A 21,015-nucleotide genomic window follows, 5' to 3' on the forward strand; every position below is an offset into this window, starting at 1 on the left:
GTGTGTGTAGCGGCAGTCTGGACGTGTGTTTACCTTTTTAAATATTTTTAATATCTTTACCTGGGTGGGTTTTAAGCACAAAAACTACTAATGCATTACATGTTTAAGCTCTAGAAAGTTTGTCTGACTCAGTTCTTCGCAAACGGCATATAAACAGTTAAGTACACACACTGAATTGGCACTTTCATCCTTAAAATTTTTTTTAAGTCCCTGTTACAATCAACCGAGGAGTGTGAAAAAAGGGGGCAGTCCTTGCACCTTTCCTCATCTGGTCGTAACAATGTTTAAGGTGGTGGATGGGGTGTCAATCATGTGGGCTGCTTTATCCTGGATTCACTTGAGTTTCTCAAGTGTTGTTGGAAATGCACTCATCCAGTGGAGATAATTCCATCACACACCTGGTGTGTACTTTTTAGATGGTGGATAGGTTTTAGGGAGTCAGGAGGTAAATTACCCACTGCAGAATTCCTAGTCTGTGACCTGCTCTTGTAGCCACATTACTGATGTGGCTCGTCTATTAAGTTTCTGGTCAATGGTAACCCCAGGAAGTTGATGGTGGGGGGTTCAGTGATGATAATGCCATTGAATGTTAGGGAGAGATGGTTGGATTCTCTCGTGTTTGAGGTGGTCGTTGCTCGGCACTTGTATGGCACGAATGTTACGAAGCAGCCTAAGCCTGAAAGCTGTCTAAGTCCCACTGAATGCGGGTATGGCCTATTTCAGTATCTGAGGTTTAGGAAATGGTACTGAACGTTGTGCAATCATCCGTGAACATTCCCACTTCCGACCCTATGTTGGAGGGAAGGTCATTGATGAAGTGGCTGAAAATATTTGGGCCTAGGACATTCCCCTGAGGAATTCCTGCAGTGATGTCCTGTGACTGAGTTGATTGACCTCCAGCAACTGCAAACCTCCTTCATTATGTTAGTTATGACTTCAGCCAGTGGAAAATTTTATCTCTAATTCCGTTGACTTTGGTTTTGCTACTTGATGCCAGGTTCGATCAATGTTGCAATGATGTCAAGTATAGTCACTCTTACCCCATCTCTTAAATTCAGCTCTTTTGTCCATATTTGGACCAAACCTTTGATGAGCTCTGTAGCTGAGTAGCCCTGGTGGATGCCAAACTAAGCTTTGGTGAGCAGGTTATTGCAGTGTAGGTGTCATTTAATGGTACTATCTACACTCCTTCAGTGAGCAGATTATTGCTGTGTAGATGCCATTTGATGGCACTATCTACAACCCGTTCCATACTTTCTGTTGATTGAGAATAGACTGATGGATAGACAGATTGGAATTGTCCTGCTTTTTGTAGACAGGGCATAACCTGGGCAATTTTCCACATTGTTATCTAGTTGCCAGTGTCGTAAGTGTACTGGAATAGTTTGGCTAAGGACGTGGCTGGTTCTGGAGCATAAGTTTTCAGTACAATAGCTGGGATGTTGTCAGGGTTCATAGCCTTTGATGTATCCAGTGCTTTCAGCCATTTCTTGACATTGCTTGGGCTGAACTGTATTGGCTGTAAACTGGCATCTGTGATGGTGAGGACCTCAGGAGGCGGCCAAGCTGGATCATTCACTTAGTTAAAAGCAAAATATTGCAGATGCTGAAAATCTGAAACAAAAATAGCTGGAAAAACTCAACAGGCCTGATAGCATCTGCAGAGAGGAACACAGTCAACGTTTCGAGTCCGTATGACTCTACATCAGAACTAAGGAAATATAGAAATGAGGTGAAATATAAGCTGGTTGAGGGGAGTGGGAGAGGTAGAGCTGGATAGAGGGCCAGTGATAGGTGGAGGCAAAGAAGAGATTGCCAAAGATGTCATAGACAAAAGGACAAAGGGGTGTTGACGGTGGTGATATTATCTAAGGAATGTGCTAATAGTGACATTAAGGGTACAAAGCAGGACAAAGCAAGTAACAGATGGCCCTAGTGGGGGTGGGGTGGGGGGAAGGGATCGAAATGGGCTAAAAGGTGGAGATAAAACGATAGATCAAAATAAATTTTAAAAATAAGTGGGAAAAGAAAAATATATTTTAAAAATTATAAATTATTGGAAAAAGGGGGATCGGAAAGGGGTGGGGATGGAGGAGTGAGTTCATGATCTGAAGTTGTTGAACTCAATGTTAAGTCCGGAAGACTGTAAAGTGCCTAGTCGGAAGATGAGCTGCTGTTCCTCCAGTTTGCGTTGAGCACATTGCAGCAGGCCAAGGACGGACATGTGGGCATGAGAGCAGGGTGGTGTGTTGAAATGGCAAGTGACAGGGAGGTCTGGGTCATGCTTGCGGACAGACCGAAGGTGTTCTGCAAAGCGGTCACTCAGTCTGGGTATTATCTCTCCAATTGGGAGCAGCGAATGCAGTAGACTAAATTGAGGGAAGTGCAAGTGAAGTGCTGCTTCACTTGAAAGGAGTGTTTGGGCCCTTAGACAGTGAGGAGGGGGGAAGTAAAGAGGCAGGTGTTGCACCTTCTGCAGTTGCATGGGATAGGGTTGAGGTGTAGGGGGTAATGGAGGAGTGGATCAGGGTGTCCCAGAGGGAACAATCCCTGCGGAAAGCCACCGGGGTGGGGGGGTGAGGGGAAAATGTGTTTGTTGGTGGCATCATGCTGGAGTTGGCGGAAATGGCAGAGGATCCTTTGAAAGCGGAGGCTGGTGGGTGATAAGTGAGGACAAGGGAGACCCTATCATGGTTCTGGGAAGGAGAGAAAGGTGTGAGGACGGATGCACGGGAGATGGGCCGGACACGGTTGAGGGGCCTGTCAACCACCATGGGTGGAAAACCTCAGTTAAGGAAGAAGGAAGACATGTCAAGAGGAACTGTTTTGGAAAGTGTCATCATCAGAACAGATGCGACGGAGGCAAAGGAACTGAGAGAATGGGATGGAGTCCTTACAGGAAGCAAGGTGTGAGGAGCTGTAGTCGAGGTAGCCGTGGGAGTCAGTAGGCTTGTAATGAATATTGCTGGACAGTCTGTGACCAGAAATTGAGACAGAGATGTCAAGGAAAGGAAGGGATGTGTCAGTGATGGACCATGTGAAAATGATGGAGGGGTGGAAATTGGAAGCAAAATTAACAAATTTTCCCAGGTCCAGACAAGAGCATGAAGCAGCACCGAAGCAATCGTCGATGTACCGGAGAAAGAGTTGTAGTTGCGGTGGGGGGGGGGGGCTGAGTAGGACTGGAACAAGGAATGTTCCCCGCTTCCTGTATGGACTCCATCCCATTCTCTCAGTTCCGTCGCATCTGTTCTGATGATGTTTCAACACACCACCCTGCTCTCATGCCCACATGTCCATCCTTGGCCTGCTGCAATGTTCTAGTGAAGCTCAACGCAAACTGGAGGAACAGCACCTCCTCTACTGATGAGACACTTTACAGCCTTCCGGACTTAACATTGAGTTCAACAACTTCAGATCATGAACTCTGTCCTCCATCCCCACCCCCTTTCCAATCCCCCTTTTTCCAATAATTTATAATTTTTAAAATAAATTTTTCTTTTCCCACCTATTTTTAAATTTATTTCAATTTTATAATTTTACCTCCACCTTTTAGCTCATTTCGATCCCTTCCCCCCCCACCCCACCCCCACTAGGGCTTTCTGTCACTTGCTTGTCCTGCTTTCTACCCTTAATGTCACCATTAGCACATTCCTTAGATAATATCACACCCCTTTGTCCTTTTGTCTATGACATCTTTGGCAATCTCTTTGCCTCCACCTATCACTGGCCCTCTATCCAGCTCTACCTGTTCCACCCACCTCAACCAGCTTATATTTCACCTCATTTCTATATTTCCTTAGTTCTGATGAAGAGTCATACGGATTCAAAATGTTGACTGTGTTCCTCTCCGCAGATGCTGTCAGACCTGCTGAGTTTTCCAGCTATTTTTGTTTTTGTTTTTGGATTATTCACCTCACCACTTAGCACTTCTGATTGAAGATGGGTTTAAATGCTTCTGTCTTGTCTTTTGCACTGATGTGCTGGGTTTCCCTATCATTGTGGATGCTATTTTTGGAGCTGCCTCCTCCAGTTAGTTGTTTAATTTTCCACTAATATTCACAGCTGGATGTAGCAGCATTGGATAGCTTAGAACTGATCTGTTGGTTGTGAGATTGTTTAGTTCTGTAGCATGCTGCTTCTGCACATGGAGTAGACCTGTATTGTCGCATCACCAGGTTGGTGATTTTTAAGTATGCCTAATATTGCTCCTGCCATGTTCTCTTGCACTACTCATTGAACCAGTGTTGGTCTGCTGGCTTGATGGTAATGGTAGAATGAGGAAAATTCCAGGTCATGAAATTACAGATTGTGTCTGAAGGTAATTCTACTTTTGCTGGTGGCCCATAGCACCTCATGGATACCCAGTTTTGAGCTGCTAGATTTGTTCCATGCCTTTCCTAATCGGCCTGGTGGTAGTGTCACACATTACAATGGACGGTGTCCTCAGTATAAAGACAAGACTTTGGGTTGGATTTTACGGGACACTGCAGTCCCAACTAAAAAGTTGCAGGAGACCACACAAGATCCCATGGCTGCCCCACAGTTGGTGCTTGGATAAGCATTAATTGCTTTAAGGCGCGACTCTTTCAAACCACACACCACCCAACCCCCCTCTTGGGAGGAAGTGGATGGCTGACAGCTCTGTAGACCCAGCATCGTCAGCCAAGAGTTGGTGGCCACTGCTGGGACTACAGACAAGTCCAACTACACTGAGGAGCCCAGGTAAGTCCAGGGTCAGGGTCTCAGCAAAAGTGGCGAGGGGGCTGGGGCGCCAGGTTTAAGAGGCCAGGCCAGGGTTGAAGGGGTGTTAACCTTGAGGGGAGCCTCTGATGGGCCCAAAGGACTGGCAAAGATGTTCCCCTCTCCCCCTTGCCCATCACCAAAAAACAGCTGCCAGGCTTCCCACATGACATGGGCCTCCCCATGCCCTGTAAAATATAATTGGGGGTGGGATGAGGCCCTTAACTGACTTTTAATTGGTGACTTAAGGGCCTCAATAGGCCCAGGGTGGACAGGCTGCCCAATGCCTTCTCAGACAGGTTAGGGGTGGGCGGCAGGCAGCGGGAAGACCACCTGATAGATTTTACCTGCCTACTCCTGACCTTCACACCTGCCGGTGGAGGAGTGTAAAGTTCAACCCTTTGTCTCTACAAGAACTGTGCATTGGTCACTCCTGCCAATACCATCATAGACAGTTGCATCTGTGCAGGTAGATTGGTAAGGACCAGTTCAAATAAGATTTTTCTTAGGTTTCTTGTTAGTTTCCCATACCTTCTAGCAGATATGTCCTTCAGGAGAGCCAGTCCTTCAAGAGAGAGGTACTACCGAGCCACTATTATTGATGGACATTGTACTCTGGGGGGGGGACGTCATTCTGTGCCTTTGCTACACTCAATGCTTCTTCCAAGCGATGGATTAGCACTGATTCATAAGCTGAAGGTGGGTGATAATCAGCAGGAGGCTTCATTGCCCATGTTTGACCTGATGAGACTTAATGGGGTCTGGAGCCACTATTGAGGACTTGCAAGGTCACTCCCTCCTGACCATATACCACTTTGCTACCACCTCTGTCCTGCCGGTGGGACAGGGCATATTAGGGATAGCGATGGAGGAATCTGGGACAATGGTTTTTAGGTTTCTGTGGGCATGACTTTGTCAGGCTTGACTAGTTTGTGGGACAGCTCTCCCAATTTAGGCAGGAGACCCCAGATGTTAGTGAGGAGGACTTTGCAGGATCAATTGGGCAGTTTGTACCTTTGTTAGTTCTGATGCCTGGGTCGATACCGGGTCGTCCATCTGTTTTTATTCTTTAACTTGTATGTAGCAATTTGGTACAACTGAGTACAGCATTTCAGAGGACAGTTAACAGTCAACCACATCACTGTAGACCTGAAGTCACATGTAGGCCAATCCAGGTAAGAATGGCAGATTTCATTTCCTGAAGAACATTAGTGAACTAGATGCATCTTTACGATAATATAGTGGTTTCATGATCATTTTATTGCAGACTTATTACCAAAAAAAGCTGGTTTTATAAATGGAAGTGTTTTTTTTAGAAATGTTCGTCAAAAAGACCTGACTGCAGTTAGTGAATGTAAACCTCCGCCTAAACTTTCATTATGAATGGGAAGTGCTGTCACTGCTCCCCCCCACCCAGTATTGCATTTTTTTTTACTGAAAAGGGACCTCATTGTACCATTGTAAAGGAAATTCTGTTTGTTCCCAGCTATCTCCCGTCAGTATTTTGAACCCTACTTAGCATGCGAGAAGCTCAACTGCATCCAGGATAAAGCAGTCCGCAGGATTGGCACATCATCCAAGTTTTGACTTCAATTTTCGTAGGTGTTGCAGCCCTTCAGGCTATAAAACTTTGGATTCAATGTTCAGGAATATAGAGATAAAAACAATAAACTGCGGATGAAGGAAATCCAAAACAAAAACAAAATTACCTGGAAAAACTCAGCAGGTCTGGCAGCATCGGTGGAGAAGAAAAGAGTTGACGTTTCGAGTCCTCATGACCCTTTAGCAGAACTGAGTGAATATTAGGAGAGGGGTGAAATATAAGCTGGTTTAAGGTGGGGTCTTGTGGGGGTGGGGGGTGTTGGTGGTGTGGTTGTAGGGACAAGCAAGCAGTGATAGGAGCATATAATCAAAAGATATCACAGACAAAAGAACAAAGAAGTGTTGAAGGTGGTGATATTATCTAAATCAATGTGCTAATTAAGAATGGATGGCAGGACATTCAAGGTACAGCTGTAGCAGGGGTGGGGTAGAAAAACTAGCAGGGCATAAAAGATTTTAAGCTAATGGAAATAGGTGGGAAAAGAAAAATCTATATAAATTATTGGAAGATACAAAAGGAAGGGGGAAGAAACGGAAAGGGAGTGGGGATGGAGGAGGGAGCTCAGGATCTAAAGTTGTTGAATTCAATATTCAGTCCAGAAGGCTGTATAGTGCCTAGTCAGAAGATGAGGTGCTGTACCTCCAGTTTGCGTTGGGCTTCATTGGAACAATGCAGCAAGCCAAGGACAGACATGTGGGCAAGATAGCAGGGTGGAGTGTTAAAATGGCAAGCGACAGGGAGCTTTGGGTCTTTCTTGCAGACAGACCGCAGGTGTTCTGCAAAGCGGTCGCCCAGTTTACGTTTGTTCTCTCCAATGTAGAGGAGACCGCATTGGGAGCAGCAAATGCAGTAGACTAAGTTGGGGGAAATGCAAGCGAAATGCTGCTTCACTTGAAAGGAGTGTTTGGGCCCTTGGCCGGTGAGGAGAGAGGAAGTGAAGGAGAAGGTGTTGCATCTTTTGCGTGGGCATGGGGAGGTGTCATTTGTGGGGGTTGAGGAGTAGGGGGTGATGGAGAAGTGGACCAGGGTGTCCCGGAGGGAATGATCCCTACGGAATGCTGCTGGGGTTGGGGGGGGGGGGGGTGGCGGGTGGAGAGGTGAAGGGAAGATGTGTTTGGTGGTGGCATCATGCTGGAGTTAGGGGGAATTGCGGAGGATGATCCTTTGAATGCGGAGGCTGGTGGAGTGATAAGTGAGGACAAGGGGGACCCTATCATGTTTCTGGGAGGGAGGAGAAGGCATGAGGGCGGAAGCGCGGGAGATGGGCCGGACATGGTTGAGGGCCCTGCCAATGACCGTGTGTGGAAAACCTCGGTTAAGGAAGAAGGAGGACATGTCAGAGGAACTGTTTCTGAAGGTAGCATCATCAGAACAGATGCGACGGAGGCGAAGGAACTGAGAGAATGGGATGGAGTCCTTACAGGAAGCGGGGTGTGAGGAGCTGTAGTCGAGGTAGCTATGGAAGTCAGTAGGCTTGTAATGGATATTGGTGGACAGTCTATCACCAGATATTGAGACAGAGAGGTCAAGGAAGGGAAGGGAAGTGTCAGAGATGGACCATGTGAAAATGATGGAGGGGTGGAGATTGGAAGCAAAATTAATAAATTTTTCCAAGTCCTGACTAGAGCACGAAGCAGCACCGAAGTAATCATCGATGTACCGGAGAAAGAGTTGTGGGAGGAGACCGGAGTAGGACTGGATCAAGGAATGTTCTACATACCGCATAAAGAGACAGGCATAGCTGGGGCCCATGCGGGTACCCATAGCCACACTTATTATTTAGAGGAAGTGAGAGGAGTTAAAGGAGAAATTGTTCAGTGTGAGAACAAGTTCAGCCAGACGGAGGAGAGTAGTGGTGGATGGGGATTGTTCGGGCCTCTGTTCGAGGAAGAAGCTAAGGGCCCTCAGACCATCCGGAATGCCTCTGGGGGGGGGTGAAGGGATGATGTGTTTGGTGGCGGCATCATGCTGGAGTTGGCAGATCGTGTCAGCCTGTTCCTCGTTATCTTGACTCCCTTCTCTCTCCCCTTGTCCAGTCCCTTCCCACCTACATCCATGATTCCTCTGACACCTTAGATCACATCAACAATTTCCAGTTCCCTGGCCCCAACCACTTCCTCTTCACCATGGATGTCCAATCCCTCTACACCTCCATCCCCCACCAGGATGGTCTGAGGGCCCTTAGCTTCTTCCTCGAACAGAGGCCCGAACAATCCCCATCCGCCACTACTCTCCTCCGTCTGGCTGAACTTGTTCTCACACTGAACAATTTCTCCTTTAGCTCCTCTCACTTCCTCTGAATAAAAGGTGTGGCTATGGTTACCCGCATGGGCCCCAGCTATGCCTGTCTCTTTATGCGGTATGTAGAACATTCCTTGATCCAGTCCTACTCCGGTCCCCTCCCACAACTCTTTCTCCGGTACATCGATGATTACCTTGTTGCTGCTTCATGCTCTAGTCGGGACTTGGAAAAATTTAATAATTTTGCTTCCAATCTCCACCCCTCCATCATTTTCACGTGGTCCATCTCTGACACTTCCCTTCCCTTCCTTGACATCTCTGTCTCAATTTCTGGTGACAGACTGTCCCCCAATATCCATTACAAGCCTACCGACTCCCATAGCTACCTCGACTACAGCTCCTCACACCCCACTTCCTGTAAGGACTCCATCCCATTCTTTCAGTTCCTGCACCTCCGTCGCATCTGTTCTGATGATGCTACCTCAAAAACAGTTCCTCTGACATGTCCTCTTTCTTCCTTAACCGAGGTTTTCCACCCACGGTCGTTGACAGGGCCCTCAACCATGTCTGGCCCATCTCCCGTGAATCCGCCCTCAGGCCTTCTCCTCCCTCCCAGAAACACGATAGGGTCCCCCTTGTCCTCACGTATCACTCCACCAGCCTCTGCATTCAAAGGATCATCCTCCGCCATTTCCGCCAACTCCAGCATGATGCCACCACCAAGCACATCTTCCCTTCACCCCCCTGGCGGCATTCCATAGGGATCGTTCCCTCCGGGACACCCTGGTCCACTCCTCCGTTACCCCCTACTCTTCAACCCCCACCTATGGCACCTCCCCATGCCCACGCAAAAGATGTAACACCTGCCCCTTCACTTCCTCTCTCCTCACCGTCCAAGGGCCCAAACACTCCTTTCAAGTGAAGCAGCATTTCACTTGCATTTCCCCCAACTTAGTCTACTGCATTCATTGCTCCCAATGTGGTCTCTTCTACATTGGAGAGACCAAACGTAAACTGGGCGACCGCTTTGCAGAACATCTGCCGCCTGTCCGCAAGAATGACCCAAACCTCCCTGTCACTTGCCATTTTAACACTCCACCCTGCTCTCTTGCCCACATGTCTGTCCTCGGCTTGCTGCATTGTTCCAGTGAAGCCCAACGCATACTGGAGGAACAGCACCTCATCTTCCGACTAGGCACTTTACAGCCTTCTGGACTGAATATTGAATTCAACAACTTTAGATCTTGAACTCCCTCCTCCATCCCCACCCCCTTTCCGTTTCTTCCCCCTTCCTTTTGTTTTTTCCAATAATTTATATAGATTTTTCTTTTCCCACCTATTTCCATTATTTTTAAATTTTAAATGCCCTGCTAGTCTTTCCACCCCACCCCCACTAGAGCTGTACCTTGAGTGCCCTGCCATCCATTCTTAATTAGCACATTGATTTAGATAATATCACCACCTTCAACACCTCTTTGTTCTTTTGTCTGTGATATCTTTTGATTATCTGCTCCTATCACTGCTTGCTTGTCCCTAAAACCACAAGCCCCCCCCCCCCCACCTTAAACCAGCTAATATTTCACCCCTCTCCTAATATTCACTCAGTTCTGTTGAAGGGTCATGAGGACTCGAAACGTCAACTCTTTTCTTCTCCGCTGATGCTGCCAGACCTGCTGAGTTTTTCCAGGTGATTCTGTTTTTTTCAGGAATATACATGTTCAGTGCCATCCTTTTTCTTCTCTTTAACATTGATGGACATGCTGCATCATTCTCACTTTTTCTCTGTTTTATATTTCCAGCATTTACAATTTTTTTCTATCGTAATTCTTCCTAGAAATTAAACCAAATGACTGAAATTCTTCTTAGAAAATTTAAAATGAGGTTGATTAATGTTATCTCCTGTTACTTTTCTTTTCAGATGCTAGCACTCAAACAGAGATGTCTGGACCAGTCATCCATCACAAAATTGCATGTGTTTCTGCAGCCGTATCAGATGAGTCAGTGGCAGGTGACAGTGGTGTATATGAAGCAGTCAGAAGGTATATAAAGCATGTTCACGTTTTATTGAAATGGAAAAATTATTTCCTTTAGTCCTGTTCTCCATGTGCACTTGCAAACTTTTTTTAGTTTTGAAACTTGCCATTTTCTGTATTCCATTTTGTCACCAAATTCCTTCAACAAAATTAATTAAGAGTCCAAGGCCGGGTTTTTCGGCCACGGCGCGGTGGGTCCCGAGGTGGCGGGCCATTAAAACTTCCATTCACTTCGGCGGGACTGGAAGATTCTGCAGGTGGGAGGGGCTTGAATATTCTGGCCCAAGTATAATTACTGAAAAATACAAAATAGCTCATTGACTAAAAAATTGTGCAGTTTGTTCATATATGTTATATTCTAACTCTAGATCGTGTGAGATAGAAGATGTACTTTTCGATGATGAAATTGAAGCACTAGGAGCTTCCCGACTCCAGATTGGAATGAAGTAAGACCTGAAGTCCTCTTAATATTGTCTTAAAGATTTAAAAATTGCTGGCAACTTAAAAACTGGAACTTTTTTTTATTTTTACAACTGGATGTTACAACTTACTTGCCAAAAGTTCACTTGAATTATAACCAAGGAGAAGAATTCTGAAAAGAAAAGAAAACCTAAGTATCATTGGGGAGTTCGAAAAGAAGAGGCAGCCAAGCAATTGAAATGGAAATTCAGTGAAAAGTTGAAAAAGCTTGAAGGCCAAAAGGGAGCCATGAAGGCTTCCAACAAACTGGCCAAACTGCTTTGTTTTTTAGCTCACTAGAATTGAAATGTGTTTGTTTATACTTCGTTTTTCATACTGTTTCATTAATTTGCAGAATACTTAGGTGAGCTGTTATTACTCAGCAAAGTTTCTTGCTTAACAGTAAGTGCCCTTTTTTGCAGGTATGATGATAAAAGCAAAAGATTTGCAATATTTATTATTCAGTTGAGCAATCTAGCAGCACTCTCATTACCACAGAACCGTACAGTGTAAGTAGAAAAAATCTTTGTGATATAGATATGCATAATTCTATCAGCTACTATTATTGCTTTTGTTACAAATTAAATATTACAAGATCGGGTTAAGCTGATTGAAGTGCTGACTAAGTTAGCCGAAAGGGTACTACTTGTGATGACTTTTGGAAGGTGAATACACTTTAAAAAGATGTACATTAAGTTTATTTACCCTCCCATTCCTGTGCACAATTCAAATTGTTGAATGCCAACATTTCTGTTTTTTATACTATTATATGGATTTGGGAATAAGAAATATACTTAAAGTTTAGCAAAAGTTAAATGTGTGGCCAGGACTCCCCTGGATTCATGTGCCAAAATGTTCATCGTAGGTGCTCCTTCTTAAAATGCATCAACAGCCTTTGGTGGAACAATTAATCAAGCAATTAAACAAATAACTTTTAATCGGTTTTGCATATTTTTTGAAACATTGCCATTAAGATTTGCTATAGCAAGTTAGAGGAATGAATCCATGCACTTGCATTGAGACTATATTAGTTCCCAATGCAAAGCACAGTCCAACATTATGGCTATGATGCCGGCCTAAGAAAATTCAGCAGCCTGCGTACAAGAGCAAATAAATCGTTTGTCGCAGAAAACTTTAGAAGTAATTTCGTTGTGCCTTCAAAATTGCTGCCTATTGCCGGAGGAAACAAACAGCTAATGCCAAGTTAAGGGCCTCATCTCCCCACCGCCAGGATTTAACTGAAGGAGGCCCATGCCAAGCAGCTAGTCTAGCAGGTTTCCCTGTGCGGGCTCATGGCAGGTAAGGGCGGAGATCCCCCTGGACCCATTGGAGAACAAAAGGTTACTCCCCCTAGGCTTACCACTTTCCCACCCCGACTCGTGGTCTCGCAAACCTTTGCTGGAGTCCACGAGAACCCCAAAGGTTTACAGTCTCAATCCAGAGTCGAATACTTCCTCAATCCCTGAGTGCAGTACTGGTAGTGGCTGCTAATCCTGGTGGCATTTCCAGCATCTGATTGGTCAGCAGCTCTCTGATGCAGGACTTCCTGTGCCTGAGGGGCAGAAATCCAGCCTCCAGTCTATTAACGACCAATTGACTATAAAATGACAATGGAGTATCGTTTCTTCTACTGGGCGAGCTGCCCCCAATTATTTTAGCCTAGGAGGTGGGGCCCATGGTGCCGCATAAAATTCAGCCCTATATTTTAATAAGTCTTTCATAGAAGGTTTTTGACAAAGTCCTCCAAGAGCCCAAAATAACTGTTGAATAGATTTCCTCTTGTGTTGTCAGCAGTACCGATGGGCACAAAGCAGTTAGTGGGGAAGTGGCAATAGATATTTGAGATGATTTCACACCCACCATGTAAAAGCCATGTTTCCAAGCCATCTTCCGGCTTCATTGATGGAGATTCTTGAAACTTATTAATGAGAGGTCTACATCTGAACCAGAGCAGGACTAACATCCTTGCGGGTGGGTTTGCTAGTGCTGTTGGGAGGAGTTTAAACTAATTCAGCAGGGTGAGGGGACACAGAATGTTAGCAGAATAGTGACACATCATAATACAGTAAAACAATCAAGTCAGAGGGAGTACAGCTGCATTAAGTTTCAAGGGAGTAAGGCAAGGCTGGATGGCCTCTACTTTAATGCCAGGAGTATTACAGGTAAAATGGATGAGTTAAGGGTGAGGATTGACATGTGGAATTGTGATATAGTAGCCATCACTGAGACGTGGTTGAGGGAGGGGCAGGATTGGCAGCTCAACATTCAGGGATATGGAATCTTCAGACGAGACAGGGGAGGGGGTAAAAGAGGAGGAGGCATTGCATTATTAGTTAATGAGTCAGTTACTGCAGTAAGGAGAGATGATATTTTGGAGGGGGCATCGAATGAAGCTTTGTGGTAGAGCTTAGGAATAAACAAGGGGCAGCCATATTGTTAGGTGTTTATTATAGACCCCCAGATAATCAGCGGGAAGTTGAGGAGCAAATGTGTGCATAATTTGCGGAGGTGTGTAAAAAAAAAAATAACAATAGGGTAATTATATTAGGTGATTTCAACTTCCCCAACATTATTTGGGAGAGACATAGTGTTAAGGTCTTGGATGGAGTGGATTTCTTGAAATGTGTACAGGAGAACTTCTAAGGTCAATATGTAGAGGGTCCAACAAGGGACAGCGCAGTGCTGGACCTAATTCTGGGGAATCAATGTGGACAGGTGGCTGAGGTGGTGGTGGGGGAGCATTTTAGTGATAGCGACCAGAACATGGTACAATTTAAGCTTGTTATGGACAAAAAAATAGGCAAGTTGCAAAAAAAAGTTTTGGATTTGGGGAGGACGGATTTTAGTAAAATAAGGCAGGATCTTGTCAAGGTCGACTGGGAACAGTTACTTGTGGGGATATCTACAGAGGAGCAGTGGGGGGTGTTCAGAAAGGAATGGGGAGGGTACAGGCTCAACATGGTCCCTCTAGGGTGATAGGAAGGAGTAACAAGCCCAGAGAACCATGGATGACCAGAGATATTCAGGATACGGTGACAAGGAAAAGAGAGGCTTTTAGCAGGTACAAGGGAAGCAAATCAGCGGAGGCATTATTGGAGTTCAGAAAGTGCAGGGTGGAGCTTAAGAAAGCAATTCGGAGAACAAAGAGGGGAAATGAGAAAGCTCTGGCTTGTAAAAGTAGGGAATATCCCAAGATATTCTATAAGTATATCAATGGGAAGAGGATAACCAGGGAAAGAGTAGGGCCCATAAGGGACCAAGGGGGAAATCTATGGGTGGAGCCAGAGGAGTGTTGAATGAATACTTCACATCTGTCTTCACCCAAGAGAATGAGGATGAAGGTGTCGAACTCGGGGAGAGAGACTGTGAGGTTCTTAAGCAAATTGATACAGGTATTGACAAGGTATTGGAGGTGTTGGCAGGTTGAAAAGTGGACAAATCTCCAGGTTCGGATGATTTGTGTCTCAGACTGCTCAGGGAGGCGATTGCAGGGGCTCTGACCTGAATTTTTTATTCCTCTCTGGCCACGGGGGAGGTGCCAGAGGACTGGAGAACAGCTAATGTGGTTCTGCTATTTAAGAAGGGTTCTAGAGATAAGCCAGGGAACTACAGGTCAGTGACTCTCACGTCAGTAGTAGGGAAACTATTGGAGAAAAGTCTGAAGGAGAGAATCTATCTCTACTTGGAGAGGCAAGGTTTGATCAGGGATAGTTAGCATGGCTTTGTCAGAGGGAGGTCATGCCTCACAAATTTGATTGAATTTTTTGAGGAGGTGACCAGGTGTGTAGATGAGGATAGTGTAGTTGATGTAGTTCATTTGGATTTCATATATCTTTGACCAGGTCCCACATGGGAGACTTATAAAGAAGGCAAATGCACATGGGATACAGGGTAATTTGATAAGGTGGATTCAAAATTGGCTTAGTTGTAGGAGACAGAGGGTGATGACAGAAATATGCTTTAGTGACTGGAAACCAGTGTCCAGTGGAGTACCACAGGGATCTTTGCTGGGTCCCCTATTATTTGTCATTTATACAAACAACATAGATGACTATGTGGGGGGTAGGATTAGTAAGTTTTCGGATGACCGGGTGGTTAACAGTGAGGTTGAGTGTCTTGGGCTACAGGAAGAGATAGATGGGGTGGTCAAATGGGCAGATAAGTGGCAGATAGAATTTAACACTGAAAAGTGTGAGGTGATACACTTTGGAAGGATTAATCTGACAAGGAAATATTCAATGAACGGCATGACGCTAGGAAGCTCTAAGGAACAAAGGGACCTTGGCGTGTGTGTCCATAGATCTCTGAAGGCGGAGGGGCATGTTAGTGGGGCGGTGAAAAAGGCATATGGGACACTTGCCTTTATCAACGAGGCATAGATTATGAAAGTAGGGAGGTCATGCTGGAGTTGTATAGAACCTTGGTGAGGCCAACGCTGGAGTACTGTCTGCTGTTCTGTTCACCACATTATAGGAAGGATGTGATTGCACTGGAGGGGGTGCAGAGGAGAATCACCAGGATGTTGCCTGGGATGAAACATTTAAGTTATGAAGAGAGGTTGGATAGACTTGGGTTGATTTCGTTGGAGCAGAGAAGACCTGGGGCGACCTGATTGAGCAGTACAAGATTATGAAGGGCGTGGATAGGGAGCAGCTGTTCCTCTTAATTGAAGAGTCAGTCACGAGGGGACATGAGTTCAAGGTGAGGGGCAAGAGAGTTAGGTGGGGTAAACTTTTTTACCCAGAGGGTGATGACGGTCTGGAATGCACTGCCTGGGAGGGTGGTGGAGGCGGGTTGCCTCACATCCTTTAAAAAGTACCTGGGTAAGCACTTGGCACGTCATAACATTCAAGACTATGGGCCAAGTGCTGGTAAATGGGATTAGGTAGGTAGGTCAGGTGTTTCTAAATTGTCGGTGCATACTCGATGGGCCGAAGGGCCTCTTCTGCACTCTGTGATTCTGAGAACCTCGTTAAATCTTTAAACGTTTTGAAAAATAATTGAAATGTAGCCATGACACATATTCCAGGAATCAATGTGAACCAACTATTGATGTTTAATATTGACGAATCCCATAGCAAATGCTTGTCAATCTCAGGGTCATTTGTCATTATGGCACAAGAAGCCATTCAGCAGATTGAATCCAGGCCATCTCTCTGTAGAGCAATCCAATTGGTCCCATTCCTCACCCAATCTCCATAGCCTTGCAGCTTTATTTCACTCAATACCCATCCAATTTCTTTATGAAATCATTCATTGTCTCTGCTTCCACCACTCTCATAGGCAGCAAGTCCTGTGTCATTACCATTTGTTGCATTGAAAACCTTCTTTCTCACTCCCCTGGCATCTCTTACCCAAAATCTAAACGTGTGTCTCCGAATCCTTGTACCATCAGCTAATGGGAACAGCTATTCTTTGTCTACCTTATCTAAACCTATCATAATCTTGTATACCTCTATCAAATCTCCCGTCAATCTCATTTGCTCCAATGAGAACAACCCCAACTGTGCAACCTAACCTTGTAACTAAAATTCCCTCATAACCATTCTGATAAGTCTCCTCTGCCCCATCTCACATCCTTCATAGTGTGGTGACTGCAACTGGATTAAATACTCTGGTTGTGGCCTAACCAGATTTTTATAAAAGTTCATCAAATCTTCCTTGCTTTTGTACTCATTACCCCTATTTGTGAAGCCCATGATCCCATATGCTTTGTGAACCAGTCTCTAATATGTCCTGCCACCTTCAGAGATCTATGCAGTGAACACCCAGGTCCCTCTGTTTCTGCACATTCTTTAGAAACTGTGCCATTAAGTTTGACTTGCCTTGCCCTATCCCCCTGCCAAAATGCATCATCTCACACTTCTCCTCTATATTAAATTTGTTCTGCCATTTGCCCGCGCATTCTGCGAGTCTACCTAAGCAAGATCTTTTGCAGTCAATTAGTATCATACTCACTGTCACATCTCCAAGATTGGTATTGTTGGCAAAGTTTGAAATTTTACTCTATTCCTAAATCCATGTAACTTACATCTATCAGTAAAAGAATACTGAGCCTTGAGGAACACCACTTCTTATCATTTTGTAGTCTGAAAATAACCAATTACCACAACTTAAATAAGAACAAAAAATGCTGGAAAAAATCAATAGGTCAGGCAGCATCTGTGTAGAGAAACAGAGTTAAGATTTCAGGTCGAGGATCAGACTGATAGAAATTTAGAAATGTAAGTTTTTAAGCCAGTGGAAGGGGGTTGTGGGCAGGAATAACAAAAGAGAAGGTCTGTGACAGGGTGGAGGTTTGGGGCGATTAAATAAAATATTTCATGATGCGACAGCCAACAGTGTGATAATGGATATTGTAAACAAACAAAGGTTGTGTCCAAATGAGGCATGAATGGCTAAATAAACCATCAAAGACAACATGAAGAGATGCAGCCCACCGAGTCTGCTCCGCCATTCAATGAGATCATAGTTGATCTGATAATCCTCAACTCCACTTTCCTCCCTTTTCCCCATAACCCTTGATTCCCTTACTGATTAAAAATCTTGTCTATCTCAGCCTTGAATATACTTGATGGTTCAGCCTCTACAGCTCTCTGTGGTAAAGAATTCCACAGACTGACTTCCCTTTGAGAGGAGAAACTCTCCTCATCTCTGTTTTAAATGAGCGCCCCCTTACTCTGAGATTATGCCCTCTGGTCCTAGACTCTCCCAGAAGGGGAAATAACCTCTCTGCATCTACCCTACCAAGCCCCCTAAGAATCTTTATATGTTTCAATAAGGTCGCCTCTTGTTCTTCTAAACTCCAATGAGTACAGGCCCAACCTACTCAACCTCACCTCAGAAGAAAATCCCTCCATACCCGGGATCAACCTAGTGAACCTTCTCTGGACTGCCTTCAATGCCAGTATATCTTTCCTTAGATAAGGGGACCAAAATTGTTCACAGTATTCTATATGTGGTCTAACTAGTGCCTTGTATAGTTTTAGCAAGACTTCCCTATTTTTATACTCTATTCCCTTTGAAATAAAGGCTAACATTCCCAGTTTACTCTAGCCAACTCTGCCCTCACTCCATTGGAATTACCCTTATTTAGGTTTAGTACAGTTGTTTCCAACCTAAGTTTCTTACTCTCAAACTGCATGCTAAATTCTACTACATTATGGTCACTGTTGCCCATGGGATACTTTATTCTGAGATCATTTATTAAACGTGCCTCATTGCACATTACCAGATCCAAAATAGCTTGATCCCTGGTTGGATTCAGAACATATTGTTCTAAGAAACTGTCCTGAATATACTCTATGAATTCTTGTTCGTGTCTATCTCTGCCAATTTGATTTTCCCAATCTATGTGAAGATTAAAGTCACTCATGATTAATGTACAGCCTTTTTTACATGTCTTCATTATCTCCTGATTTATTCTCTGTCCTACAGTAGTTACTGTCATGGGGCCTATGGACTACTCTCACCAGTGTCTTCTTCCCCTTGTTATTTCTTACCACCACCCATATGGATTCTACATCTTCCGATCCAAGATCCTTTCTTGCTATTGTAATTATTCCATCTCATACTAACACAGTGACCCCGCCACCCTTTCCTTCCTGCCTGTTCTTTCGAAAAGTCACATACCCCTGAATATTTAGTTCCCAGCTTTGATCTCCTTGTAACCACGTCTCCGTAATGGCTATAAGACCATTCCCATTAACCTCTATTTGTGCCGTTAGTTCACTTATTTTGTCCCAGATACTACGTGTTTTTGTCCCACTCTGGGTATCGTTACCTAAAATAGCTGCCCTGCAAGGCTGCCAGCTCCTTTTGCTTTGTAAGCCTACGTATATCCTTGCCATCATTATCTCCACTTCCATAGTATTGGCTGACTCATTTGCTGCTGAAACACCCATCCTGCTTTTGTTACCACTAGACTAGTCTATTGTAATGTACTCCTGGCCAGTTTCCCGTCTTCCATACTCCATAAATTTAAGCTCATCCAAGACTCTGCTGCCAACTTGCACCAAGTACTGTTCGCCCATCACCCTTGCCCTTGCTGACCTCCCCTGGCTCCCAGTTAAGCAATCCCTTGAATTTAAAATCCTCATCCTTGTTTTCAAACCTCGTCATGGATTTGTCCCTCCCTATCTACAATCCTCCAAGATACCTGCACTCCTCCAATTCTGGTGCTTTGCACATCCCTGATTTTAACTGCTCTGCCGTTGGAGTTTCAGCCACCGAGAACCTAAACTCTAGAATACCCTTAAACCTCTTCACCCCTCTTTCCTCCTTTAAGATGCTTCTTAAAACCTACCTCATTGATCAAGCTTTTGTTTATCTACCTAATAACCCCTCATGTGCGTCAGTGTCAAATTTTGGCTGATAGTACACCTGTGAAGTGCATTGGCATGTTTTGCTATGTTAGAGGTGCCACAAATGCAATTTGTTGTTTATGTAAGAGACTGAGTACAGCAGCACCTTGACAGCAAGTAAGAATTAACAGGTATTCTTGACATACTTGATTTTTCTTTAGAGGTTGCGGTTCCATTTCTGTGGGAAAAGAAATAGTGTACTTTACCATTAAGTATGACCGAACCATTTCAATGGACTGGGAGTGTAACAATATTAGTTTATTTCTCATTGGTGTTGCACATGCAAATCAAGGCCAAGTAGAGTCTTGTTGTGGTTAGAGGGAAGGGATAAGTGAACTAGGGCACCGACGTAATTCAGTTCCCATCTTAGTGATAGATTCTGCCCTCATCTTGTATTTCCATTATAAATGTCTACATCCACATCTACACTGGAAACTGACTCTAAATTTATAATTGCACCCACCTGCATTGATGATACTACCTGGCCTCTCAAGCCCCAGAAACATTGCAGAAGTGTGCCCTTCAGTCCCGTTAGGGATTTTTTGAATTTGTCAGAAGTCCAAATCTGGGTCTCCAGCACAAACCCTGCTTCCACTGAATGACAGGCTACAATGTCTTCTGCATGGTGTAACAGCCCTTTCATATTCCATCAACCTGACATCAAGAAAATCTGAGGGCCTAAGCTCTGAAATTCTCTCCCTAAACCATTTTTTTTTTACTTTCTAGTACACTTGACCTGATTTTTAATTTTTTTTTTGCAGTTATATCCGAGTGGCTGTGCTCCCATGCTCTGAAAATGCAAGTTGTCTGTTCCGCACCAAAGCATCAATAGCTGCTGAAATCCTGGCATATAATGAAGTCTTTTGGATCACCGTTTCCTTTTCTGCTTTGCGTCAGAAGACTCTGCGAGTTGATGTTTGCTCGGTGGATAAATCTCACCGGGAAGAATGTTTGGTTGGTAATTGTGTTGAATGTTAAAAATGCTACAATTGCATTTTATATGCTGCGAAACTGCACTTTTGTGAGCTTGCAGTTGGCCAAGAACTTTGGGTTCTTACTGCAGCTTATTTGGCATTCCAGTAGGGTAGTCCTTGGACTCAATAGCTTTGGGCTAGCAATTGGCCCATTTTTTTTTTCTGCGATTCTAAACTGGAATGGTGTTTCCATTTTGTAAATGTTCATTGAACCGTAAGCCATATGTCTCACACAGAGCAACTCCTGACAGCATTTCAATTCTTGTAATGCAAGAGCAAATCAGTGAATAAGGAGGAGTTATTCAAATGCATGAGTTCATCCTTCATCAATACCATTTTGTAGGGAGGATTAAGGGTCATTATCCTGCTCCATACCTACTTCCTTGAGCATCTTTGATTTGAACCAATAGTTTTGACTAATCCTCATACATGAATATTTATTGTTTAGATTTAAGTGTTGGACATGACATAAAGTCTTTGGCAAATTGCTCATAACAACAGATATTATTGTTCCTATACAATGGTTGCTTTCCCCAGATTTGTAACATTATATAGTGTAAGGAGAATGCACAAACAGTAAGAAAGCTAGATTAATTATC

General features: G+C 44.4%; 1 protein-coding gene across 2 annotated transcripts in view; it reads left to right on the plus strand.

The window, feature by feature from the left end:
* The window catches only part of LOC121281242 (protein KIBRA-like), a 173,261-nt gene that overhangs the window by 93,667 nt on the left and 58,579 nt on the right, over nucleotides 1-21,015 (plus strand). Inside the window, exons 12-15 of one of the 2 annotated variants that reach the window (XM_041194065.1) lie at nucleotides 10,506-10,626; nucleotides 10,989-11,066; nucleotides 11,502-11,588; nucleotides 20,204-20,396. In XM_041194065.1, the coding sequence (XP_041049999.1) occupies nucleotides 10,506-10,626; nucleotides 10,989-11,066; nucleotides 11,502-11,588; nucleotides 20,204-20,396 (479 nt within the window). The remainder of the gene's footprint in view (nucleotides 1-10,505; nucleotides 10,627-10,988; nucleotides 11,067-11,501; nucleotides 11,589-20,203; nucleotides 20,397-21,015) is intronic. The other variant, XM_041194066.1, reaches the window with a different exon arrangement.

This window comes from Carcharodon carcharias, chromosome 8 (genome assembly GCF_017639515.1).
Source record: "Carcharodon carcharias isolate sCarCar2 chromosome 8, sCarCar2.pri, whole genome shotgun sequence".
Classification (NCBI taxonomy): Eukaryota; Metazoa; Chordata; class Chondrichthyes; order Lamniformes; family Lamnidae; genus Carcharodon; species Carcharodon carcharias.